Source organism: Rhinolophus hipposideros (assembly GCF_964194185.1).
Source record: "Rhinolophus hipposideros genome assembly, chromosome: 22".
NCBI classification, from domain to species: Eukaryota; Metazoa; Chordata; class Mammalia; order Chiroptera; family Rhinolophidae; genus Rhinolophus; species Rhinolophus hipposideros.
In genome coordinates this window covers 12,044,622-12,071,435 of record NC_138068.1, presented here as the reverse complement: position 1 = coordinate 12,071,435, position 26,814 = coordinate 12,044,622, and the positions used below count along the sequence as shown (strand labels likewise).

The window sequence follows — 26,814 nt, the reverse complement described above, 5'->3', positions numbered from 1 at the left end:
TCCTTAGAATCCAACTCACAGAACCAAAGACCACCTGAGTCTGAAGGGCCCATTTTATGGATAATGAAACTGAAGCTTAGAGAAGTCAGGTCACTTGTCTAAAGACAGAAAACAGAGGCTGACATTAGGACTGTTTGACTCCTACTTCAGACATCTTCCTGCCAAAGTTAACCCTTTCTAAGTGTTTTCACATCCAGGGAGTCTTTCAATCCCCACACCATGTGGAGTCAGCAGTGTGAGTATCCATGTTTGGCACCGGAAAAAATTGTGATGCGCAGAAGGAAAGCAACTTGCTGAAAGTCACAAAGCTGTCTAGAAGCATAGTCAGGATTTGAAATCCAGTTCCCGGCTCCATGTCACCTGCTCTTGTGCCCATCCACGGGTCCGTGCCCACAGAGCCGTGTATAGAGCCAGTGTGGGTTGGGGCAGCCGGTGTCTGCATTAAGAGGCACTAACAGGGTCGGAACCTGGTGGGTAGCAGAGGAAGTGGATTCTGTTTATGATGTAGGTCTCTCTCCTCTCAGGCTGTGACCAGTTGTAGAGAGGGGAAAGGGGGCCCGAGGGAGGCAAGGTGAGCTGGGGAGGGGCACCCCTAATAGCTTGTGACAGTTGCTATTTCTGCCTCACTGGGCCGTTCACACCAATCTGCCAAGGCCCGGAGCTGGAGGCCTCCACTCCAGCTGGAGTTGATAGAGGCTGTGCTAGAGTTGATAACATCAGAATAATGGAAGGTGTTTAGTGTTTATGATCGATCAGGCAGTATACTAAGCCCTTATCCATATAATGCCATGTAATTCTCCCAATTCCTAACTTAAGTAGCTGTCATCATCCCCATTTGACAGATGAGAAAACTGAGTTTCATAGAGTTTCGGTGATTTGCCCAAAGTCGCATAGCCAGGATGTGGTAGAGGTAGGAAATGAAGCCTCTCTGCTTGACATCTGGTAGTGGTCAAGAGTCTGGGCGATGCAGTCAGACCCTTGGAGTTGAACCCCTAGAATAGCATCCATTAGCTGTGTGGCCTTAAGCAAGTCTTCATTTCTCGGAGCCTCAATTGCCTCATCTATACAATGGGAATAATAAGAGCACTTTCCTCATAGTGCAGATTGAATGTGCATTTACAATGAATGTCACTATGCTAACTTTTAAAACTTGTTAAACAAACTGGCCTGGCAGAGGAGTCTGGTTTCACTCTGGTCTGTGTGGGAGGTGGTATCTGAAGAAGATGACGTCTGATTTGGGCCCGGCAGTGGGGAGGGGGCCTGGGTGGTGGTGGAGAGCTTGCAGGGGACCGTATGAGCCATGGCAGCGTGGTGGGAAGTGTGGGATTCAATCGTGAAGAGCTTTGACTGATCAGCACGGCATGGGAGCCATAGGGGACGGGAGCCGTGCACGATCGTCTAGCAGAAGCTGACATGATCAGAGCTGAGCTTCAGGAAGATGAGGAAGATGGAGGGGACGGATGGGAGGAAGGGAGGCTGCAAGGGCCCGGGCAGGGCCAGGGGGCGGCCTGTGGCTGGTCCTTACCTGATGTCCCCTCACCCGCAGTCCATCCGGCGCCTAATGGAGGCAGAGAAAGTGAAAGGTTTCTGCCAGGTGGTGATTTCCTCCAACCTGCGTGATGGCGTGTCCCATCTGATTCAGTCTGGGGGCCTCGGGGGGCTGCAGCATAACACCGTGCTGGTCGGCTGGCCCCGCAACTGGCGGCAGAAGGAAGACCATCAGACCTGGAGGAACTTCATCGGTAAAGCTGGGCGTGCTGGGAGCAGTGGAGGGCTGGGGGCAGTGGGTTGGTGGAGGACTGTGGGTGGGTTCTCCTTCTTTGGGCCTGGGGGTCATTTCCCAGGAATGACAAGTGTGGATTCGGCATGTGGAGATTCCAGGGTTCAAAGCCCGCCAAGTGCCAGGTACTATGCTAGGTGCTGGGGGCCCAGGTGTGAGGGAGACACTCTTGGCTCCTGTAGGGCTCACAGTCCTGGGAGGAAGACAGTGCAGGGAAGTGGGAAGAGCTACAGCTTTACAGCCACAGAGACCTGGACCTCAATCTGACTTCTGGTTCCTAGCTGTGTGATTATTCACAAGTGACTCACCCTCTCTGAGTATCACAGTCCTTAGTAATAGTTGGTACTATAACTAACATTTATAGACTGCATTCTGTGTGCCAGACAAGTTGAGGCTTTCTCTATGTCTCTAATTCTCTCAGCAGTCCTGTGAGGGCTAGGTATTTTTATCTTCATTTTATGGCTGTGAAACTAAGGCACAGACAGATTCAGGAATTTGCTCCAGGTCACACTGCACTGTTCACTCTAGGCTATTCTGTCTCCCTTATAGGTTATATAGTTACAAGGTGGTTGGGAGGATTAAATAAACCCATGCATGATAGAGTTTTTAGTAACCAGAAAGGGCAGGTGATGCCCTGCTGTTGCCACTTGACAGGTGGGGAAACTGAGGCCCAGAGAGGTTGAGAATCCAAACGGCAAATAAGTGATGAGGCCCAGGGAGATGCTGGTTTTCTGACGACTCAGCTCAAGGCCAGCGTGGGGTGGGGTTCCGGGAGCCAGGAGCTCCTGTGGCTGCTGCTGGGTGCAGGAGGGGACCAGGGTCTCTGTTTTCCTGTCGGGCCTTCTCCTTGGCCTCCCCCAGAGCTGGTCCGGGAAACCACGGCTGGTCACCTGGCGCTGCTGGTCACCAAGAACGTTTCCATGTTTCCTGGGAACCCCGAGCGCTTCTCTGAGGGCAGCATCGATGTGTGGTGGATTGTACACGACGGCGGCATGCTCATGCTGCTGCCCTTCCTGCTGCGGCACCACAAGGTACACGTGTGTGCGTGCGTGTGTGCACGTCTGTGGGCGAGGCTCATGGGCTCTGGCCAGGGCCAGCCTTCGTGGGTGAGCTCCTGGGAAAGGGATACCATCCCTTCTTTGTTCTGAGATGTTAGAAACTGATGGTGTCTCCCTGGTGGGTTTCCTTGCGTTGTACAGGAGAGCCATGCTTGACCCAAGCAAGTGATGCTTTAATGGGGGACCCTCACTTGAGCAGGGGAGTTTTTGTAGGGAGTGGCTGTGGAGATAGCGGACTCAGGTCTGCATGTGTGTGTTGCAGCATGGGTAGGAAGGGTGAGGGACAGGGTCCTCTCTAGGTTCTCGCCCTGGATCTCCTCCCTAAAGCTGGGCTGGACTTTTCGGGTCCTCTTCTCCCCTTCAGGTCTGGAGAAAGTGCAAGATGCGTATCTTCACTGTGGCCCAGATGGATGACAACAGCATCCAGATGAAGAAGGACCTGACCACATTTCTGTACCATTTACGTATCACTGCAGAGGTGGAGGTGGTGGAGATGGTGAGTCCCCAGGAGCTGCCCCTGAAGATTTGGATCGCAAACACCTGGTCCTAGCACCAATTAGGGCAACCCCAACCCTCAGCTGTGATGCTGGATCCCTCCCTCCTATCCACTTCTTAGCCTCTCACACATTCACCCAAGAGTCCATCCATCCCTCCCTCCATCCACCCACCCACCCACCCACCAACCATCCATCCCTCTCTCCTTTATAAGAAGGGCCATGTCCAATAGTGCTCATGATACGTGAGGCCCTGTTCTATGTGCTTTATATATATTGCTTCTCATAGCAAGCAATGAAATAGATATCGCTATCAGCATTTCCATTTTCGGGAGTTGAGGCACCGAAAGGTTAAGTCATTTGCCCATCAATGCACAGTAAGTGGCAGAGCCAGGGTTCAAACCCAGGCAGGTTGGCTCTATATAGCTTCTTATCCATCCACTCCCCTCAGTTTATCCATCCATTCATCCCTCTATGTATTAATCTACCCCTATGTTCATTAATGTATTCATTTACTCACCCATCCATTCATTCATGTATGTATTCACTCATCCTTTTGTTCCTTTTTTATTTCCCCTTTTCCATTTACCCAGGTCATTCATTGATTCACTGATTCATTGATTCACCCATTCATATGTCCCGTCCTGTGTTGGGCTGAGGAGGAAATGAGCCTCCCACACTGTGGATTAAACTAGGTCATTGGATAGGGAAGCCCTAGGCTGGCAGAAGGAAGGGGGCCTGCCTCCCCTCGTGCGGCCTTGCACCTGAGCTGAGAGCTCATGCTTCCCTCCCTTGTCCCCCACCCCGCCCCCTCCCCTGCCTCTCCGCAGCATGAAAGCGACATCTCAGCTTATACTTACGAGAAGACATTGGTGATGGAGCAGCGTTCCCAGATTCTCAAACAGATGCATTTAACCAAGAACGAGCGGGAGCGGGAGGTGAGGTTTCCCTGGCTGGGCTCTCAGAGCATCAAGCTGCTGCCAGCTCTGTGTCTGCACAGGTTTGGGCTGGCACTCCAGGCCATTGGCACTGTCACCTTCACCGAGAGCATTACTCATCACCCTTATTCCTCCTGGCACCGAGCTCCCCAGCAGTGGGATTATATACTGCAACGGCACCTGCCAAGCCTTCCAGCCGGGAGTCAGAGGGGCTGTGACATAGATGACAAACATTCCCCTCTGTGGGTGACTTCTGGGGTCCAAGGGAGAACAGTGGATCCTAAATGTGTATGGATGAACGATGGGGTGCCAGTGTAGGAGACAAGGGATCATGTGATAACCCCTCAGAGGGTGGGTAACAGATGGATATTTATGCATAGAGCTGACGGTGGGAGTTGGAGGCAAACTTCCAAAGGTGTGGGGGATGGGTTCTCAGGGGTAATGATGATGAGCCTCCCATGGGGTATGGGAGCAAGAGCTCCTGGGGAGGGGGTGTAATATGGGACCACGAGTCTTCTGCAGTTTGGATGAAAGTCCCACCCCAGGGAGTGGGGTCTTTGGGGAAAGGAGTGACGGTACCCTGGGGTTAGAGACAGAGAAACCCTCAGAGATGGGGGACAGGTTGCCTGGGGAATGGGTGGCAGGTCCTATAGGTGAGGGTGACAGACCATGGTTGATGGCTGTCCCAGGTGTGGATAATATATTTCTCAGATAGTGGTTGATGGGGACTCCTTTGAGCTGGGAGAGACCCTCCAAGGATGTTATCCAGAGGTGACAGCAAAAATTGTAAGACATGGCTTAGGCACGAACCATTCAGAACTGCCCCTGCCCCTCGTGCTACGGTGGAGCCCTGCAGGGCCATGTGTTCACCCTTCGGTTGCCAGATGGCGGGGAGGTGAGGGGTTCTGGAGAGGACTTGGAGTGGCCAGGCCAGCGAGCAATAGCGACGTGTATGGAAGCCTTGCAGTGGGTCCAGTTCCGGAAAGCGTGCCTGCCGGCTGAACTTCAGCTCTGGTGGCTGCTCGTCGCAGGGCATGGTGGTGACTCCCAGCAGCTGGCACCAACCTTTGTTCCTCCCTAGATCCAGAGTATCACAGATGAGTCTCGTGGCTCAATCCGGAGGAAGAATCCAGCCAACACTAGGCTCCGCCTCAACGTCCCAGAAGAGACGGCTGGTGACAGTGAGGAGAAACCAGAAGAGGAGGTGTGCAGCTGGGTGGTTTGGCCCCAGCCAGTGGGAGCAGAACCTTCAGCCTTCAAAGGAGTCACGTGCTGTCCCTTCATTCATCCCCCAGGTGCAGCTGATCCACGACCAGAGTGCTCCCAGCTGCCCCAGCAGCTCACCGTCCCCAGGGGAGGAGCCCGAGGGGGAGGGCGAGGCCGATCCTGAGAAGGTGCATCTCACCTGGACCAAGGACAAGTCGGTGGCAGAGAAGAATAAGGGCCCCAGTCCCGTCTCCTCTGAGGGCATCAAGGACTTCTTCAGCATGAAGCCGTATGGGCCTGGGGGCTAAGGGCTAGGGTCTGGGGTGAGCCTACAGGGTCTTTGCTCCCCACGGCAGAGAGAATGAGCAGAATGGGGCCTGGGCCGGCTGTCGGAAGACCCAGCCCAGACCTTGTCTTGGTTCCCCCATCTGAGGACTCAGGGATGGGGCCTGATTGCTGAGGGTCAGAACTCCCAGGTGCAGGCAGCGGAACGGCGAAGGCTGCAGGGGCTGGGAGAGCAGTACCGCTGCATTTAGGGCGCATGATGGTGGCTCAAGTGCTTAGCGCCTCCTGCTTTTTCTGACCCCTCTCTTTTTCTTCCTCTCTTTGCTTCTCCTGTGTTTCCTGAAGGGAGTGGGAGAACTTGTAAGTGCTTCCGAATTTTTTATTCTCTCTCCTGGGTTGCCCAGGGTCCCTACTCTCCTCACTCTATCATGAAGCTTCAATTCGTGCCCCTGACCTCTGGGGCCTCTGAATAACCCAGCGTGGAGAGGTCTGGGGTTTGTGGTCCCTGGTTTGCGAGGATGGGGTCTCAGCAGCCCAGGGCGCCTGGATCCGACTCTTCCCTCTCCCGGGCTCACGTGCCCTCCTCTCCTCCTTCCCCCAGGAACCAGTCCAACGTGCGGCGCATGCACACAGCCGTGCGGCTGAACGAGGTCATCGTGAAGAAATCCCGGGACGCCAAGCTTGTTTTGCTCAACATGCCTGGGCCTCCCCGCAACCGCAACGGTGACGAAAACTGTATCCTGTACTTACAATTGGGGGGAAGAGGGAGGTGGCCGTCAGGGGACCTAGGTTCTAGCCCCGGGATGGAAGAGCTGAGCCGGTCCTGCTTCAGGATCAGCACCTCGGACAGGGACGCGGGCCCAGCCTTTCCTGGTGGCTTAACGCGACCCGCTTCCATCCCGCGGGAAGGGGCCAGGTCTTTCTCCTTGACCGGCGCTCAGACATGGAGTTCCTTGAGGTCCTCACCGAGCACTTGGACCGGGTGATGCTGGTCCGCGGCGGCGGCCGCGAGGTCATCACCATCTACTCCTGAAAACCAGGACCTGCCACCCGGGCCCCAGAGCGCCCGGCCCGCGGCCCCGGAGCCCTCGCCGCGCCCCCCGCCGCCGTCACCGTTTACATTCAGACCCTGTGCCCGCGCCCTGACCCCTTTCCCCGCTTCCCGAAGGCCGGAGGCCACGCCTGTCGGGGTTGACTCGGAGAGGACCTCCCTCCTCGCGAAGACCAGAGCCCCGAGCGCCCCGTCGGCGCCCGCTCTGTCGCCCCGGCTGCGCTGCCCTTTTTCTAAGCCGGGCCTCGCCCGCCGGAGGAGACGCTGCAATAAGGGCGGGAGAGGCGCGGAGAGGAGCGGGGGCTTCGAGGGCCGCGGGTGGCCGTGCGGCCCCGCCCCTCCTCAGGCCCCGCCCCTCCCCACGCCCCGCCCCCTCCTCACGCCCCGCCCCGTGGGCCCCGCCCCGCGCCCCTCCCGGCTCCGCGCGGGCTCCAGGGCGCCGGGCGGGGCGGCCGCGCTCGGCCTTCGCCGCAGCCCCTCCTCGCCGAGCCTCGGGGCGCGCGCCGGCCGAGCCTGTACATAGTGTACAGGAGACATCGCGTGTATTTTTAACGTCCCCATATTTCTGTGACTAGAAGCGCAACGGACTTCTCTCGCTCCTGTCGAGCTCCTCCGCTGGGGGCGCCCGGGGCGGCGGAGGCGTCGGGGGGCTGGGTTTTCCTGCACGTCCGTGAGTTGAGAGCAAGAGCGCTTTAGGCCCAGGCGGGAAGCGTGGTCCTGGTCCTTCGACACCCTCGCCCGGCTCTCGCCTCCTCGCCCTTTCCGCGCGCCCTTGGCTCCGACCCTTTCCTCCAGTTCTTTTCGGAGATGAGGTGAGACGCGTGTCCAGCTTTTCCCCCCTGGATTCGCCTCCCAGAGGATGTGCGTTTCCACTGCGGCTGCAGAGAAGCGCGCAGCCTTGTCTCCTCCGCTCTTATGCAAGCTGGGGCCAGGATGGGGTAAGGGGGTGCCCCTCAGGGGCAGAGAGGGAGAGAGGCCTCGCCTCACCCGTGCCTTCGCTGGGGGAGCAGGCGTCTCTCCTCAGTCGGCTTGTCGCCTGCTCCCCCATCCCATGGCTCCTCGCCAAAGACTGAAATCGGGGAGCTGCAGGGCGTCCCCTCCCCGGAGTTTCGTCCCTGGGACAAGTGAGGGAGGACCGGGGCGATTTTGGTGTAGGGGCCTTACTTACGGGGAGGCCCCAGCGCGGCCCCTGATGTTTCCTTCCCTGTCCCCATCCAGCAGCTGGCAGCTCCAGCCTCGGGGACCCAGCCACCTTCTTCGCATCCCAGGGCGGGCCTCGCTGCTTAGCAGCGGCCTCCAGCTGCGTCTCCCGGGCACCTGGGCCTGGGGAAGGGTTGGAGTCGCCATGTGCTTTGTTCTTAGAGCCTCTCTACTCTCCTCCAACTAGGACCCAAGGCCTTTGGCTTCTCCAACTCCAGTCCTTGGCGCTTCTACTCCACCAGCCTGGTCAGGGGCGCCCTTTATCCCTAGAGAAGGCGCTTTGGCCAGGTTCCCTTCCCCCAGGGCACATGACTAAGGGGGACAGGCTCTGCATGCTCAGTCCAGCGCCCCCTGGGACTGGGTACAGTACCTCCAGCCCCAGGGCCCTGATCTTCCTACCTAGTTAGATATCCTGCCCACCTCCCAGAGCTGGGGCTACTGGGGACTTTTGATCTCACCACCCCCTTCCCTTTGAGCCCAAGGCAGAGAGCTGGAGCCGGTGCCATGTAGACTGGGTCAGGTGTGGTTGGAGGTAGGTCTGGATGTAGGTAGGCTACGGCCCCTCTGAGATTTGATCTATCCAGGCGGCTGGATAGACTCTTCCAGGTAGTAATCAGAAAGTTGGAGATGTTAGACACCAGCCCCCTCAGACCCCCGCCCCTTCCAGACCTCTGAGAATCGCAGCTGGGTCTAGCCTTCTGCGAGGCCTGAGCATTTGGGCTGAAGTGCTGGGCTAGGCAGAAGGGGGAGAGGGCCGTATCAACACCAGTTAGGGAACCAAAGTTGCACTATCTGGGCCCAGACTGTCAGGTTGGCAAGAGCAGTTTCCGTTGATGAAAACAAACATCCCACAACCACCACCCACGTTTTCTGTTACATGTGCAATATTTGTTATGAATGTTATCACGTCATTCGTCAAATTATCTTTACAATCATTGTAGCTAGATGTTTCATGTCCATCCAAGTGACTTTTTCTCTGAGTGCAATATTTCAGTAGCCTTGTAGTGGTAACTAGTGTTGCTTTCGTTTTAGATATCTACGTGCAGGGCAATGCAATGAAATTGAAAACCCTTGTAAATAGGAGAGGTTGCAAACCAAATCAAGAGTATTTATTACTATTATTAGGCCTGCCTTTAATTTTCAGTGTGTTTCAGTATCCCGCATTCTGCCTCAGTACTGATCTTGTGTTTTTTTGTGCCAATATGAAAAGGAGAGGGTTGGTTCTTTCCTTTATTGTTGAATGCTCCCATTTAATGCTTTACAGCTTTTACTATATTAATTTTTTAGATTCCCGTCTGCACAAAATGCAATAAAAATAATTTTATTATACCCTTCACAGTCTGAGGTGTGCTGTTTGGACATGCCGGGGCGATGAATCAGTAGGTGGGAGGAGGGATACTCAATGTGGCTTTCCAGGAGGACCCCAGACTCTTATTAGAAACACTGGCCTCCACTGACAGAAGCAGGATGGGCTGATCCTCTAGGTCTGGTGGCCTCGTTAGTGGACTGAGTTCTAGGGCCCTGTCCTAGAGGGATAAAGGAACCGACTGACCGCAGGGCTAGTAGAGAGTGCTGCACTAATAGCGTCTCCTGTGAGGTAGGGAGCACTGACTAGTCTGGGGGTGCTGTCTGCATTGTGCTTCCTAACCCACTGGGGGCCTTCTGTCAGTCACTTCACCAGCCCACCCCGTTTCCTGATGGCGCCAGTTATTAAATGCTAAGTCTCTTACAGCTTCTGTAACTCTGTATAATGCCAACTCCCTATATAATGGGCAGAATAGAGTATGGCAACGGAGATAAAAGTCAAAACAGGAGTGCCCCACTCCAGTGGCCATCGGCCAGAAATGGCCTCCTCATGGTCATTTCCTTTCCTAGAATAAGAGGACAGCCTGCGGACACACTGGAAGTCGCCCACAAACAAGGACGTTTAACACAGCATATAACCAGCCAGCAGGCTTTTGCTCTCAACTTCTTCCAACTTCTAAAGCTTCTCACTAGGTGAGCTGAGTAAGAGAAGCTGGAGTTGAGAGTTTTGAGGCCTGATTGCTGGCTGAGTATGAGGGGGCCGGCCTCCCCGCAGACAGAAACCGGTCACCTTCCAACCCTGAGTGGGAATGCCCCGCAAAGAGGTCCTGCAGATAGTCACACCCAAAAAAGATGACACAGCTTTGACTTTTTCATTTTAATTAAAAAGTAATCATCTCATCTTATTAATAACACAAGAGTTCCAAAGAGGGAAAAAACACTATATAACACAAACAGTTCCGAACGTAAAATGCCGCCATTTGGGGACCTTGAGGTTTTGAAACCAGTTTGCTCTGCCACTAGCAGGGACTCAGCTGAGGTCACTGAGCTCCCTCGTCCCTGCCAGGGGCCCCTTGAGACTGTGATCCACAGTGCTCTAACGAACACCATCCCTAGGGAGAAGGGAGATTCCTTGGGCTCCAAATGGCAGCAGCCAGAAGTCCTCCCTCTAATAATTTCACTCTGGCTTGTAAGTTATGAACAGCCACCTGTATCAAGAACATGTCCAGCTACCAAAGGTCTGACATCGAAATGGTCCCCACCTCCTGCTACTCAAAAAACAGAACAAGAGTCCAGATGAAAACAAGAGCCTGATTTCTGAGCCAAAAGCTCAAAACAATCACTGAAAAAAATGGGCGTTCACTGCCAGAGTCTCGAGTTGCCTGCTGGGATCCAACTCCATCAGAACGCTGCTGGGCAGGGAGAGGCTGACACATGTTAAGGGGGTAAAGAGTGGTTGGTGCCCAGAGTCAGCTTGTGTTCAACCGCTGGTGACTGGAGCTGTTCAGTCCATTGGAGCTCCTCCAACGAAATGAAAGCAAAAATGAAAACAGAGAAAACCCCAAACCAACCACCCTGGGTCAGGCAGAAAAGTACCTGCTCTCATGTCTGCCAGTTGTGGGCACTCCTCACAACTCCAGAGCAGCTGATTTATGAATCCTCAAGTAGACCCCCCCAACATGGGGGGTGGGGCACGATGACACCAAGCCTATACAAGCCCAGGCAGCCGAGCACCCCTGGGCCGGAGCTGCAGTAGGAGCTCGAGCTCTGGCTGGCCTGTGCGAGGCTGGAAAACATTGGTAGGTTCAAAGTGAACAAAGGCAGTGGCTACTGACATGAAAATGCCATTCCAAACTCAGCCAATTGGGGCTTGGCTGTCCCCAACCCCAATCCAGCTGACAGAGACTAGAGAAACCCATGAAATATAAACTGAGCCCAGACACCTATACTGCCATCCAACTGACCCCAAAGATATTTATTTTCTACAACCCCCCCCCCCCAAAACAACAACAAAAAAAAGATACACTCCCAAATGCAGTATAAACTCTGACTCTGGAAGGAATAAGCAACACAGCCTTGGGCAGAAGAGAGAGCAGGTGGTAGACACTGAGGACATTTGATGTGGACCTGGGCAGGCGCAGAGAACACCCTCCAAATAACTCTAATTAGAACGCAGTAGGTGGGAGGTGGCTGGGGCTGGGCAGGTTGGGGACCGAGAGACTGAGCCTCAGTAATGCCTCTGGTAGGATCCCATGGGCGCCTGGGGCCGCCCCACCTGTGCTGTGGTTTGGCTAACCAGGTGGGAGAGAGCAGGGCCACTCTGGATCAGGGTGTCCAGAGCCTTCTGTACACTTGGATTGTCAAAGTTGATACCCGTGGAAGACACAGGCCTCTGGCTGGCTATGTTGCTGGCAGGTGCCAGGCAGCTGGAAGGCTGGCCAAAGAGCCCTTGGGAAGGAGCCCCAGGCCTGGGGCCCATGTTCTGAGCAGATCCTGCCTGTCCCAAAATGTTTGGAGGCTGATTGCCAGAGGCCTGTGATCTTTGCTGAGGCTGGCTGTTCGCTGCTGTGGAAAAATTCTGGTTCTGGGTGTTTCCGGCAGCAACCGAGGGGGGTGTAGAGCTGCTGTTGGCCGCAACCGTGCCACTATTGAAGAGGCTGAGGATTTTGGCCTGAAGCTCTTGCTGGGAGGTGGGGGGTGCAGCTGGAGTGGGTGTAGCAGAGGGGAGCACTTGGCCGCTCTGGAGCGGTTGGGAGCTTGGTTGCGTCTTCAGCGAGGCACCCGAGGTCGCCCCGAGTGGTTGGCGGGAAATCGGGCCTGGAAGACAGAAGGAGGAGGTATCTGGTTGAAAGCACCCCCCAAGGGCAGGAGGCTTAGCAGCCCAGGGAAGAACAACAATCACTGATCACATCAATCACACAATACAAAAACTGTAACAGCCATTTCCCAGAGGGGGGCACTTTATCGTATGGGCTGTCTAGTTCCCCAGAGAAGTAGTTAAAGGGAAAAAAGGCATCTACCTTGGTCCCCAGGGAGCTGGCAATACCAGCCCACCCACCACATGAACTACAGGGATCAGAATTCCGTACCCCGTTATCATTCTATCAGCACGAAGGCCCACGGGCAAACCCAAGGCCTGGGCTCATTTCCCTCACCCACCCCTAAGAGCCCTCCCCCCTCCCCACAGAGCCTGGGGGATTAGAGAAATGCAGAGTCAGAACTTCACCTCGGCCCTGCCACGTAGCTCACCAGGCAGAGAGTCGGTGGTGCTCCTCATCAGCCGCTCCTTCCTCTCTCGCAGGTAGTTGATAATCTTGTCAGTCTCTTCAGCAGTGAGGTACCTGTTGTCTGCCAGCAGGTTGATGAGGCTTTGGATGGCTGGAGGGTGGCCTCTTCGCTCTCTTTCCTGCAGAATGGCTTCGTTGGCCATCTTGGCTGCCTGTCGGGCAATCTCCTCACGTTCCTTCTCCCGGCATTCATTCTTGTAGCGCTCATAGTTCCTGGCCACCAGCACCATGGCGTCTGCCTGGGGCATGTTGCGGTGCTCTGCGGGAGGGAAAGACATGAGTTGTTTTCTCCCACAACACATTTCAGTGCCCACCTGCTGGACTCTACCACACGTTTCATAACCTCAAACCGGCACGAAAACCATTTCAGTGCCAAAAAGCTTTAGGATGGAGGGTGGGGAGGGAGGGGTAGGAGATGAGCTTGGGAAGATAGGTGAATGGGTTTCTTTGGTGGGGAACACACACCTTTGTACAGAGCTGGTTCTTTGAAGAATTTCTAGATCACAGACTTGTAGTGAAAACCAAAGAAACACGACAGTCTCGCACAGATTCCAAAAGGCCACGTGCGGAATAACCATGGGAGGTAGGCCGCGGGGGGTCAAAAGGCCTCTGTGAAGGCTGGCTCTCCACTGTGCTTCTCGGGAAGAGCTGGTCTACGGTGTTTGCATGCATCAGTTTAAAGGTCATGGATTAAGACCAAACTGTGACCCTAGATAAAACCTCCTCTCCTCAACATGACTTAGAGAGTGCTGAGAAGACGTCTCACATTTTTATACAAATGTGCTCACATATCTTGAGGACTAGTCCTCAGGGACCAATGACCCCCTGGAGCGCCTTATGCATTTTATGGTTACGGGTGTAACGGTCAGGCCAACAGAGACCCCGAGTGTGGTGGGGAAAGCGGAGGGTCTCTGCTGCGAGCAGCACGAGCAGGGCATCAGTTTGCTGAGGCGCAACCTTCTGGGTGCCCAGTACTAAAAGCCCCTTCAGGGAAGGCCTGCAGGGACCTAGCCAGGCCTCTCGGAGGGCAGGGCCTCTGCCCTCTCTCACGCTCCCTCTGCCCACTTCCAGCACACTTCCCAATGGTACCCTAATTGCCTGCTGTCTTGTCTGGCCCTCATTAGAAAGTGTGGTGACAGCAAGGATTCCATCGCACTCAGTGGAGTGTGCACCACAGGTCAGCTGGAACCTCTCCCCGGCGAGAGCCGGCTGCGCGTTCTCTTCCCAACTCCCCCTGAAGTGACTTCATGCTGATGGCTTGACACAGGACACGGTGAGAGTGTTTACACCATGGAAATCAGCAAACGCTATAAACCACACCGCCCCTTCTCCCCACTCAGAACTCGTTGTGAGACACTGGCCAGCACACCACAGTATACACCTACGGGCTAAATATAATGTCTTATATGCAGTAGGTCCAGAATATCCATTAAAATAATACCAGACGAACAAATGACTATGTAAGTCTCCTCCAGCGCACTTATCAAGGGGCCCTACCGTGTGAGCTGAAATACGAGCCATTTCTCGTATGAAATACCTGCTGCTTCTGAGTAAGGCGTAACAGAATGAATGGCCGAGCGACCACCTCTGGGATTCCGACCCACTTGGGCCTCCGTACCTTGTGGGGTTCCAAACATGATGTTGACTGTGCAGGAGCGGTGAATCTGGTGTTGCTGGGTGATGACAATGGCGAAAGGAGACCCTCCCCTGCTAACGTCCTCCAGGGCTTGGGACAGGGACACCTCTGTGTTGAGGAAGATCAGATCCACCACCATGCCGAGGTCCCGCACCTTCCGCCCCACAGATTCAGCATAATCTCTGCGGAAACAGGATCCGGGTGAGCGCCCCACCCGCACACCAGTGCACCTCCGCCAGCCGTGAGCCCCCAGGGAGCTCCAATCCTGGCCCACTCAGTGTCTCCTCAGGCTCCAGATCTCCACCAGTTCCTTCTCTTCATACTGGCCCAGAAGGGGCGCCTATTACGTCGCCAGTAGCGCAGTCTTTGGTGGCCGGGTCCTTCTCCTGATTCTCCAGTCCACTGGTCCTTCCTCAACACCATCGCACTGCCTAAGATGGTGGCACCTGTCTGCCACGGGGGGCTACATAACACAGCGGGCAAGGCATGGGCTTTAATGCTAGAAGGAAGGGCTTGGCCTCCAGGCCTAACATTTACTTGCAAAGCTGTGATGTTTTTAGTAGATCCCTTTATCTCTTACAAACCTGTTTCTTTACCAATAAAACAGGAATAATATGGCTCAGCTCATAATGTCATTTCCTTGACCTTCTCTCTCCAATCTAAATTAGATCCCTGATATATTCTCAAAGGACTCATCGCCAATACATTTATTTTTGTCATTTGCCCAAATAGGGTGTAAACTCCACAAGAGGAAGGGCTGTGCGTTTGCTTACCATTACAGCCCCAGTACCTAGCACCTGTCATACATACAAAACATTTGCTGAATAAATACACATGTAATGTGATTGTGAAGATTAAAAGTAACTTAAGTAAAGCACCTAACATGGAGTGCTCAGAAAATGAGAGCTATTGTCACATGTCAAAAGACAAACAACATGTCTCCAGTTAAAGCAGCACCTACCGCTAAACAAGGCAGCCCAGAGCCTGTGAATGCTGCCTGTTGCTTGCTGTCTCAGCACCTATTTCCCTAGCCTCTGCCTTGAAATTAGCTCTTTAACCCCAAACTGCTAGAAATACACGAAGTTATTTACTAATCACCTGGGGAAAGGGAACATAGCTACTGCCAAGCCTGCAAGCTGCTATACTCCCTTCTGCTTCTCTGCTCTGTCTCCTGCAGGAAAGAATGCAAAACAGAGGTGGAATAAAACGGTGCTGTGAACGCTAGTTCTGTAAGCCCACAGCACTTCCCAAAGTAGGCTGGGTACTTAGCTGACAAATGCGGAGACATGGGCCTTCCAAAGCATTGGGGATTTGGGGTTGCTCAGTGGAGGGGGGCATCTACTGGTATGTTCCTGCTTCAGTTTTCCTTGGGGAAGGCACCCCTCTCACTCAGTCCACGTGGTTCCACGGGGCTAATCGCACTTTTAGTTCTAAGCATGGGAGAGTGAGCCAGGACAATCCAAGAGAAACAATTCCAGGACTTTAGGTGGAGGCACTGGGAAGAAGAAACTCTCTTCGCACTGGGTTTGCTAAGCCAAGAAGATACACGTCTAGGGCCAGCGCCATTCTACCTTGTCAAGTAGAAAGCCTGTCTGAGAATGAAGGCAACACAGAGATGACGACGCGGCTTGACCGTGGCTGTGGCCCTGCCTGAACTTCCCTTTGGGGCCTAAGCTAGTGTCCCATGGCGTTTTGGTCACTTAAAACTGAGAGCAGTCAGGCTAAGCGAGCAATGCCAGAATGCACAGACCAAGCACAGGGGGTACAGCTGCTCAGAGGGAGCCTGAATTCCTCCTCTGCCCCTTCTCCGTCCTCAGGAGTAACAGCCAAAGGGTTCTTACTTAGTTTGCTTGTTGACCACAATCACAGAACAATCAACGGGCCTCTCAGCATCAAAGCGTCTCTGGATTTCTTCAAAATATTGACGATAAAGCTCTTCTCTACGCCGCTCTTCACGTTTCAAACGCTCTGCAAGATACCACCAGGGAAAACGGAAATATGAACTGTGCTTTCTATAAAAGTTAAGTCACAAAGCTTATTCTAAATCCTGAATGACCTATAGGCACAGGTCCTAACTCGCTCACTCTCTCTCTCCGAATTAATTCTCTAGACTACCTTCTAAAAATAACCAGTGTTATTATTTGTTACGATTACAAATTCACTAAAACGGAATAGCTGCATTAAAGGGCACAGTCATTCAAATGCGTCATCTAATACATACTGCCACACTGCCCTCTAGAAAGGCTCAGAACTCATTGATTCCTCCACAGCAGTGGGTCATCGAGTGCTATTTTGCCACACCTTAGTGAACACTGGCTACTGCCGTTTTTAAAAATTCCCACCAACTTGACAGGTAAAAGATGGTATTTCATTATTATTCCAAGTTGCATTTTTGGGACAACTATTGAAGACCCTTTACTGACAGGTGCTTATAATTTGCTTTTGAAAAAGAAAATCAGGTAGTCAAGTTTTATTACAAATTAAAAATGAGGTTCTTAACTTGACCAGTATGAAACAATTTAAAAATCTTTAAAGAGATGTTGAGAAAACAGGGCTTTTAAAAAACGCTTGTCTTTACCTAAAAATTATAAATGCAGGTAAAAATTATAAATAAGACAAAAAATTCACATGCTGTAGAGAGAGTGGGCAAAAGCAAGCACTTGATTTCTTAGGCTCCCATCTTTGGTTCATCTTATTGCTGGAATTTTGTATTTATTTCTTCTTGTTAGATGACTAAACCAGACGACACTAATTTGCATTTCAAAAATTGTTTTCCAGTTGGAGGCTCTCTACATATTAATAGGTTATTTGTTTTTCTTCTGTCTGTGAACTGCTTAGCCAAGTCATTAGTCCCTTTTCAGTTAGTTATTAGTTTCCTCTTTCTTTTGTAAAGTGTTCTACCGGTAACAGGAATGAACTGTTTCTGCTACTTTACCTTTCGCACGAGACTGACTTTCTGGGCCTGGAGGGCCTCGTCCATCAAAGCTGTCTCTGTACCGATCGAAGTAAGAATCATCCTTCCTCCTGCAATAGTCATCCATTCGCAGGTATCGATCGTAAGAGCTCTCTCTCCTGCCAAGTGGAAGAAATTTGCACAAAATTAAAACTCTCCTTCCTGTCCTGCAAAAACCAGATACAGAGAATTCTTCAAGACCCAGTCCACAGTGAGGAAGTAGGCACAGCAAGGCACAGGATTTTGGGATTAGACAAACGAGGTTTGAACAGGCGTACCTTGAAAATATTGCGGATTCAGATCTAGACCACCAATAAATCAAGTATCGCAATATAGTGAGTCATGATCTTTTTGCTGGTGGAGAGTCTTGCCTTCAATTTGGAAAAATCACAACATCTGTGAAGCGCAATAAAGCGAGATATGCCTGTATCTGGGACTCACTGCTTATCAGCTCTGCGGCTGTGACTGAGTTAACCTGCCTTGCAAAATGACTGCGAGGAGATATGGAAAGCTCTCAGCATAGGTCCTGGCATAAAGTAAACACAAAATAACTGGTAGCAATTATTGGTATCAATTGTGAGGAACCATTCCATGCTGCCCTTCCCCCGTCCCTGTGCTTTTTAAAAATTAGTTTAAAAATATATATAATTTTTCATTACCCTGAGCAGAACTCTGAACACAAATTCTATACTCATTAAGCAGGAACTCTTCATCCCCCATCCTCGCCCGCAACCTCTAATCTCCTTTCAGTCTCTGTGAATTTGCCTTTTCTAGATATTTTATGTAAGTGGAACTATATAATAATTGTCTTCTGTGTCTGTCTGGCTTCTTTCACTTGGCATAATGTTTTCAAGGTCCATCCACGTTGTAGGTGTCAGAGTCACCTTCCTTTTTATGGCTGAATAATATTCTACTGTATGGATATATCACAGTTTTTATCCATTCAATCTACTGATGGACATTTAAGTTGTGTCTACCTTTAGGCTAGTGGGAACAGTGCTGTTAGGCACATTCACATACAAGTAAGTACCTGTTTCCGTCCCTCTTTTCAATTCTTTTGGGTATACTCAGGAGTGGAACTGATGGCTCACAGTAATTCTACTGTGTTTAACTTTTTCAGCAGTTGCCAAAATGTTTTCCATAGTGGCCACACTATTTTACATTCCTACCTGTTCTCTATACGTCACCAACATTTGCTATTTTCTGTTCTCTTCTGTTCTCTTAAAAAAAAAACGAGTTGTAGCCATCCTAGTAGGTATGAAGTGACATCTCATTGTGGTTTTGATTTGCACTGCACTGATGATTAAAGATGTCCAGCCTCTTTTCCTGTGTTTACTGGTCATTTGTGTATCTGCCCTGTGCCTTTGCACTGTGAAAACAAGTGATACTCCATCTTTTAGACCCAGATTCATTTGTTAAGCATAATTCATCAAACACATTCAGTAAATACTTATTGACCAGTGTATCTACCACTTGATAGACACTGCAAACAGAAGGCTGATAAAGTCACTGCCCTTCAGAGTTTTCCATTAGTTCAGTAGAACACACACAAAATACAAGCAGGAGGCCGTATCTGTACCTGTACATGGGATCTCGGGAGTCTCGCATCTCTCTGTATCTGTCGTACATGGGGTCCCGGTGATCTCGAAAATCCCTAGCATCTCTTAGATCACGAAAGTCTCTAAGATCCCTCATGTCCCGAGCGTCGCGCATGCTTCTGCTGTCCCTGTGATCACGAACATCTCTGCTGTCTCTGTGGTCCCGCAGGTCTCGGGGATCTCGCATGTCTCTGCTGTCCCGGGCATCCCGGCCATTTCTGCCATCCCTGGGCTCTCTCCTCGGACTTCCTCGAATTGGGGATCGGTCACGTCTTGTATCTCGACTGTCTCCAAAGCCATACGGATCTCTGTGGGAGGTAGCAAGAAGAGGCTAAGACAAAGAAATGTAAGGTGGTTAACCCTTCAGCTCTTTATTGGAGGAAGCCCCCTCCCTCCAAGCGTTTTTTTCTCTAAAACCTGACAGCCAAACAGTGAGAACATGACTAAAATTTTAAGGACAGTCACCCATCTGGTCGGCAAATAAAGATTAGAAAGTTCTAGACTCTCAAAAGATTAGGACAACGGAAGAATGCATGACCCGAAGCCAAAGGTTTTGCCTGGCGTCATAGTATTCATCAGGCTTCAGGGAAGAAGTAATTCAGTATTCCTTACGCATGCCAAACGATCTCAATCTCAACTGGTTTCAAAGTGAAAGCATCTTTCCCCTAGAACCTATTTCTCCCACCAGACTTATTTGAAAGAGATTTTACAAGGGGAAAAAAGCTGAGGGGACACAGTTAAGGGGGCAAGACTCGGGAAGAAAAAAAAAAAAGAGCAAACGGCATAATCTCACACAAAGTAATGGTGATCAAAGGAGTTGTCCTTAAAGTGCAGAAAACTTCACTTAAAATATCTAGCAGGATAATCAAATTAAGAGAAAATGGAAAAGTACAATACAACACACAAAGAACACTCAGTTTCTGTCTTCTCAACATAGTTACAGAGTAAGTCTCTCTAGGTCTGAGGTTTATGTAGAACCTGAGTCCTTTTTGCCATGGTTTGTTTTTCTAAATAGTGAAGTCCCAGATATATGTTTGGCCTGTTGCCTCAGTTCTCTTCATGAGACATTCTGCTCCATGGGAAACTCAACCTCAACATATCCTACACTAAACTTCTCACTCAGGCCACTTGTCGGATTCCTGACTTTTTCACTGCTGCCAATAATCATCTTCCCAGGTACCAACGTTTATGTTTTTGAAAGTTAACTTTGAGTCTTCCTTCCCTGTCCCCACTGAATCACATGAATCCTATTTCTTTTTCCCTTATTAGATTGCTTCAATCCAAACCCTATTTCTATGCTGGCACCAAGTTTCCAAAAAACCAAACCAAACAAAAACCAACCTTTCGGATTTCAAGAAATTCAACACATAAACACCAGATTAACCACCTAAGTTACCACCTGTTCCCAGTTGCAGCTCGACTATCACACTTCTGGGCACCCCTCCCTAACAAATCTGGCCCCATTTCCAACTGTTACCGCTCCTCCATTTCCTGATTCAAATTCCTGCGTTCTACTTAAGCTGTTCTTAGGACTTAACACGACATAACTACCTCAATGTTTCTGTTCATATGGTTTTTTGACCTGGAATATTTTTCCTGCATTAATCCAGGTATCACCCAATCCTCACAGGCAAGTTCATATCCCGTCTCCCAAGAAACCATCTCTAATCTCCCTCGTAACTGCTGATCTCTCCTCCGCTCAATCAACTCTTCGAGCGCTTAGTTTTTCTGTTACTCCTCTTGACCTGGTTCTTTACCTTTTACAAGCATGCCTTCTTGTTTGGCCCACATTAAGTATTGCCTCCTCTGTAAAACCTGCCTTGAACTCTTGATCTGCCCCAACAAACCACGCTCCCCCTCCAGTCCTTTTCATCTCAGTAAATGCCACATCCACCTATTCAGTTACTCAGGCCAGGAAGCTGGATGTCATCCTTTCCTTAAAGCCCTATCCACTCTTCCAATCACATTTCCAACTGCCGTTTATTCTGCCTCTGAAATTGATATCCATTCTGTCCACATTTTCTTTACCTCCATCAGTAGTATCACTGAAGGTCAACCCGTCCCTAAAACCACAACAAGAGCCTTCTGAAGTAGTTTTCCCACTTCTGTGCTCGCCTCTTTTCTACCCTTCACTGGTTCCCAAAGCATTTAGAATTCAATCAAACATCTCTAGTCAGGTGAGTAAGACCCCGCATGGTCTTGGCTCCTGTCTTCTCCAACCTCGGCTCACCCTTTCCCTAGTGTTCCGCTCTCTTTCCAGAACTAGTTCTGGCTAGAACTAGCCAAGGTTTTTTCCTGATGCCTTTACCTGAGCAGCAGGCACAAATGCATACTCACTTTCTAGGTTTCCATGTAAATATCTCACTCCCCAATTCCATTAGTTTAAAAGTTTCTCTTCTGTCCTTGGCCATATCCTCTCACAGCACTGTTTTTACTTGTTGTTTACCACTATTTGACCTATTTATTTGTTTAATGTCTGTCTGCCTTACTTGACTGCAAGTCCATGAGGGCAAGAACTGTCGTTTGACTCTCCACTATAAACCCCACTACATCTGGCATGCAGATGTCCCACGAATACTTGAATGAATGTTGCTTGTACATATTTCAATTACTGCCCTTATCACACTGTTCTGTAATTATGTTTACATGGGCTCTCTACTAAACAGTAGAAGGCTTTGTATCCCTAGAACACAGCATGGAGTTCAGGAAATGTTTAATGAATTGTTCAGCTAAACTGTAAGCCTCTCAAGAGCAGGAACCGTTTTGGTTATACTTCTGTCATCTAACATGATTACACGTATGAGGCATTCATCATGATGCCGTCAGTTTGGTAGAAAACCTCCATTTCACTTCATCCACATGGACCAGCGAAAACAATTTAAATGTCAATTCTGCTTCTAGGAAAAATCCTTGTCATGTATTTTAAAGCTTACAACTACTACTGATTTGTGGGAGCAAACATAGGGGAGACCAGGGAGTTTAAATGAGGACAGCTAAACATTTTTCAAATTAGAATAAAGTACAGGCTAATTATCAAAATTCTTACTTCAATTTTTCTTATTATGTCATATAATCCTCCTAACATGTGTAACATCTGATACAGAGCACAATGTGGGCAAACACTCAGAATCCAATGGGAAGGGACAACTGTAAAGTATTTTTGGATTAATGATCGGCAGACAAACCTGCCTTGGGGAGCAGTTAGGAGTCATTAGAGGTGGAATCAGATTTCAAGTGTTCTTGGCAATCAGCACTGAGAGAGATCATGAGACCGCAGACCACACACAAAGCCTTTCATTGGCTGGTGGGAAGGGGATGGAGATGCAGGTAAGAACACCAGTCACAGCATGTTACTCACAGCCTTAGAATAACTGTAAGTGCCATATTTGGTTCTCATTCTTTTGAATCCACTGAAATACCTTACTTACCTGTCAGAGCCCACCCCTGGAGGTTGACCAATCCCCTAAATTCCCAAAGCCTGGGTTCATGCTTCCAGTTTGAGAAGGCAAGCACTCCCCCCTTCCCTCAATGAATCTGAAGTCCATGTGCAGCAAAACTACTAATTCCCCCTCAGTTGCTTCTGGGTAAAAATGTAGAAGAGATATTCACAAGGGGGAAAAGAACCAAAGGAGTGGTGGAAGTAGGGACAGAGAAGACAGTAATTTTCTAAAATGAAAAGGCAAAGCTTTTTTCCATTCTCCAAAAGATGAGCAGTATGGCAGACTGCTGTTCTTCTGAAGACAAGAACAAAACAAAAACCCTTTAAGGTCACTTGAGGACCCAAACAAAGAACTCTCCCCAGACAAAAGGGCTCCAAGGGCTCCTGCTGCTGGCCCCAACATCTTTCTCAAAGCAAGAACCAGCTAACAAAGGGTGGTACAGTGTGCAGGAGTCAGAGTGCCTCAGGGAGAAGCCTGCCGAGTGAGATGCTTGACCTCAGATAACAAGTGGGTTAGAAGGAAGTTTCTGGAGCACAGTAAGGTTCACAGTGTCATCCCATGGCACCAGAGGTGTTTTACTGGAGACCATAGGCAGTGTACCCTCAGGTACCACGTCACTAGAGGCTGAAAAGAAACTGAACAGTGTGGTTAAATCAATTTCAGCAGTGGAGTTCACGAACTGAAGGCAGGTGACAAACGCTACTAAAATTGTTATATATTCCTCTATTCAGCAGGGGAAAAACAGTCAAATGCTCTTTGCCTTGAGAGAAACAGAGCCATATCATTTGGAAACATTCGAGAGGTAAGGGAGGAATGGGTGAAGGGAAAAGCATGGCTCAGATGGCACGTGCCGCGCTTCTGGTAGAAGTGCTTCTCTTCCTGGGGACGAAAGGGACGCGGAAAGCACTAGTGATCTGAGCCTACACAGTAAGAACCGATAGATGAGCTTCTTGAAGACTGTGCAAACGTTGAGCTTGTCGTCGGCCAGAGGCTGAAACCTCAAGCTCAGGATGGCGTTCTTTGGCCTTGGCTGGACAGAAGGTCAGGGAAGAAGAAGGCCTCTGTCCTTTTCTTTGTTAGCATCTCCTTTCTGTTCAATGGAATATTTTCCTTGGGTGGGCCAGCCTTTTTTTTTTTCCTTCTGAAAAAAAAAATCCTTCATCAGCTCTTCGTACTTCTGTTCTGTCACAGATACTGTCCACAAATATAATTATCTAAATGGCTGGCTGCTGTGCGATACTGATCCCCCACCACGACGGCTCCACGCTACTGTCAGGAACGGAGACAACGGATTTGTGCAGAATTTTGCCCTTAGGTCCAGGTAGGATATTGAGTGCAATGAGACAGCACACCTCCCAAATCCAAATGTTGTAAGTGCCCATGTTTCTCCCCAGGAAGCACGCTGATGAGTTTCTCAAGCACAAATATGACTTTTCTTGTTGCCAGAGGTGGCACTTGCTGAGAACGGACGGCGCTTCTTCAGTGTAAGTGCAGAGGTAATCACAGCCTGGAATCTGTCACTGCGAGGCCCACTTAGAGCGAGGGCTGTCTCACACCCAAGGAGCAAGCAGTTATCAGGAGTTAACACTGTGGATAGGCAGAAATCCTACCGGGCTGTGGAAGACCGTGTCTACAGGTAGGTTATTTCTGATGAACTTGGAGGACTTTCACCAGAGAGGCACCAGGCCCAACATCCTTAACAAAAATATGGGGGAAAGTTTCTGCAGAGCTTTTGACGTAGACCAGTTAATTGTATTTGCTCTTCCTTAGGTCATATGGAAAGGTTGAGGAAGTACAGTGTCCCTTGGAATGCCACGTCTGTGTTGGGGTGTGCTCCAAGATTTGGACTGCCAAGGTGCTGAGCTACCGATGGAAACTGAGAACATCTGAGACACAACCAGAATCACCGTCTAGTCTTTGAGGGACTAATGCCTCGCACTAATGCCAGTCAACTTGCTCGGTAACTATGCAGTTTACGCAAAGGAGTAACGGGACGTGGTCCGAGGGTTAAGTGATGAAAATGAGGTGGAAACTGGATCCAAAGCAGGGATCTCTGATGCAGAGTTCTGTGCTTGGCTGGGCCAATATCATGAGAACCACACACTGACAGCTGGAGCCATGGGGGAGGCACATTACTTGACGGAGAGCAATGCCAGCAGAACTGTGGCTTCCAGAGACATTTGGAGAGGTGATAATCCTGTGAAAACTCCCCAAGATACCTAGGTGTTTTGACACTCAAGGTTCAAGTCCAGTAAAACGAGGTGTTACAAAGGTCTTGCCAGCATGCTTAAGAACAGTTTAAAAGTAGCAGCACTAAACACATAAACCTTAAGGGAAATCTTTGCCATAGGTACAGTATTTTTTGGTCCCTCCCCCCGTGAAAATGTATTTCCTATGGCTGGGGGGCACATAAATTTATGAGGTTGCCCAATGAAGGCAGTTTGGTTGTTGTCAACATACTGGTACGTTTGGAATGACTTCAAGGCTTTGACTGGAGGGTATGTCCCCAAAGGGTGTGATGTTGTGTTCACCCTCAGAGACACCACTGGCCCCTTCCAGGCTACCCAGGCACCCATCCTGCCTCCTTACTGAATCTTACTTCTGCCCTCTTGGTGTGTCTTAAGAGACAACGCACAAGCAGAAAGTTAATGTTGTTTTAAATGCCATGCTCAATCTGTCTGCTTTTAGGGTTTGAACAGTTTTATTTTTAAAGGGAGAACAACTGGGACTCTTTGCTCAGGTTTCAGATGGGGCTCAGAACAGGTTTTACTAAATATGAACACCGCTCTTCCCTGGACCTTATTAAGCATGACTGTCTGAAACGTCATCATGTTAAACAACATGCTGAAGAAGCCCGTTAGGGACCTATCACCCAGGGGAAGACTGATTCTGAGTGGAATTTGAATTAGCCTAGCTGTCCCCACTGACTGCAAATAAAGCAGGAAGTCACTGCCCAACCCACATCCCAAACAACCTCCTTTTAGAATTTATTTCTGAGGAAAGCGGTATTTTAAAAGGTATATAAAAGTGACATATTTTTATATATCTGGTAGGGAGAATATTTTAAAAGGCCCCTACAATGTTGTTTGGATGTTTTTTGTTTTTTTGGGAGGGAGGGACGTATTATTAAAAAAAGAAAAAAAGGCATAAAGCTATTTCTTCCAGTACAGATGAAATCATGGAGTTGCATTTTAGGTTGGGATGAAATTAATCTTTTAAACTTAATGCCCTGGCAATGGCTATATTGGATTCCAGGGGACATGGTTATTTCCCCAACACTGCCAATGTTTGTTGAAACCTACAATCAATTGGGAATGTTAAAAGCATTTGGTTAAGTACCATTAATAGGATGACACAAAATATTCTCAATTCATAGCACAAACAGAACTACTCTGTATTCTGCAATGTGCCCCCTTTTTTTTGTCTGCACAACACACAGACATTATCGAGATCATAAGCATCATGGGTAAACAGAGTTGGGGATGAATTTTACCAATGGAGTCAGTGTGTTTATAGTTACCAGTGCTACACTCCTGGTACGCTACCTACTTCAGAAACACACGTTAGAGCTCCTGGGATATTGGACACACACCGTATCTCCTTCCGTATCATTTGGCAACCACAGATTCCAATGGGAGTCCATAGTTCTGACCACGAGACGCAAACTCTTAGCTACCTGCATTCCATGTTTATTGGTGCAATGTGCAATCCAGATGGGACTGTCCAACATCTGCAGCATGGCTAGATGCCGCATAATGGAAGCGGGTATTAGATGGAACTGCTGAAGTTCTGCAGGGTTTATGTTCTTCAGGACACTCACACATGCTCACAAAATCAATCAACAAAGTGTTTACCTGCAAGCTGCAGGCATTCCGTATGCTGGTAGGGAGAACAGACAGAACACAGCGCATAGCCCACGTCGGTAGTGAGGCCAGGGCGTCCTGACAGCTGGCTGTAGTGGGGTGTCAGATTCAAGTCCCCTGCACAGGCAGAGTGCCCACAGAGTCCAACTGGGATCGGCAGCATTACCTTGCCTGAGTCTGCTTGAACTCTGCAGATTCCACATGTGTAATCTATGCCTGGTAGCACAGAAAATACACACCCTTCACATTTAGTGGGGGCATATACACCAAACATACAGCAGCCATTCTTCCTTATAAGCAGGTAAAACATAGGTGTTTTTGTCCCAAAGCAGGATAGCTGTATGTTATGTTAAATGCTCTCAGGAGACCCGTGGAGCTCCCCGTATAGACTAGGGTTCATTGTACTCAGCAGTGCCTGGTTCATTGTAGGAAATATACTTTACTGTGGTAAGAAGTTTCGGTATGTAGTTTACTGCGGCAAGCTGGCATTTGCACTTCGGGGCAAAGGCAAAATCCATTCTAAGTATCCACTTAGGCCATGAAGAGACACCAGATATGAAATATATCATATCTGTCTTCATTCCACACAAAATTGTACACACTGCATCCACCTGTGTACTGTGATGGGGCCACTTTGCACACAACATACTCATCTTTGGTGGAAATGGTAACACTAATAAGGCTCTTCTTTGAGAGAAGGGGCCGACTCAATGCCTGTCT

General features: G+C 49.9%; 2 protein-coding genes across 6 annotated transcripts in view; one reads left to right on the top strand and one right to left on the bottom strand.

The window, feature by feature from the left end:
• The window catches only part of SLC12A5 (solute carrier family 12 member 5), a 28,647-nt gene extending 19,301 nt beyond the window's left edge, over positions 1-9,346 (top strand). For both annotated transcript variants that reach the window (XM_081033293.1, XM_081033294.1), the window contains 9 exons: positions 1,547-1,742; positions 2,642-2,811; positions 3,203-3,334; positions 4,163-4,270; positions 5,352-5,474; positions 5,566-5,765; positions 6,107-6,121; positions 6,363-6,496; positions 6,703-9,346. In XM_081033293.1, the coding sequence (XP_080889419.1) occupies positions 1,547-1,742; positions 2,642-2,811; positions 3,203-3,334; positions 4,163-4,270; positions 5,352-5,474; positions 5,566-5,765; positions 6,107-6,121; positions 6,363-6,496; positions 6,703-6,794 (1,170 nt within the window). In that variant the 3' untranslated portion in view covers positions 6,795-9,346. The remainder of the gene's footprint in view (positions 1-1,546; positions 1,743-2,641; positions 2,812-3,202; positions 3,335-4,162; positions 4,271-5,351; positions 5,475-5,565; positions 5,766-6,106; positions 6,122-6,362; positions 6,497-6,702) is intronic.
• An 829-nt stretch (positions 9,347-10,175) lies between these two features.
• Positions 10,176-26,814, bottom strand: part of NCOA5 (nuclear receptor coactivator 5) — a 28,513-nt gene continuing 11,874 nt past the window's right edge. For 2 of the 4 annotated variants that reach the window (XM_081034671.1, XM_081034672.1), the window contains 6 exons: positions 18,773-19,099; positions 17,176-17,312; positions 16,082-16,208; positions 14,223-14,422; positions 12,544-12,863; positions 10,176-12,134 (listed from right to left, as the gene is read on the bottom strand). In XM_081034671.1, the coding sequence (XP_080890797.1) occupies positions 12,087-12,134; positions 12,544-12,863; positions 14,223-14,422; positions 16,082-16,208; positions 17,176-17,312; positions 18,773-19,099 (1,159 nt within the window). In that variant the 3' untranslated portion in view covers positions 10,176-12,086. The remainder of the gene's footprint in view (positions 12,135-12,543; positions 12,864-14,222; positions 14,423-16,081; positions 16,209-17,175; positions 17,313-18,772; positions 19,100-26,814) is intronic. The other 2 variants (XM_081034669.1, XM_081034670.1) reach the window with 1 other exon arrangement.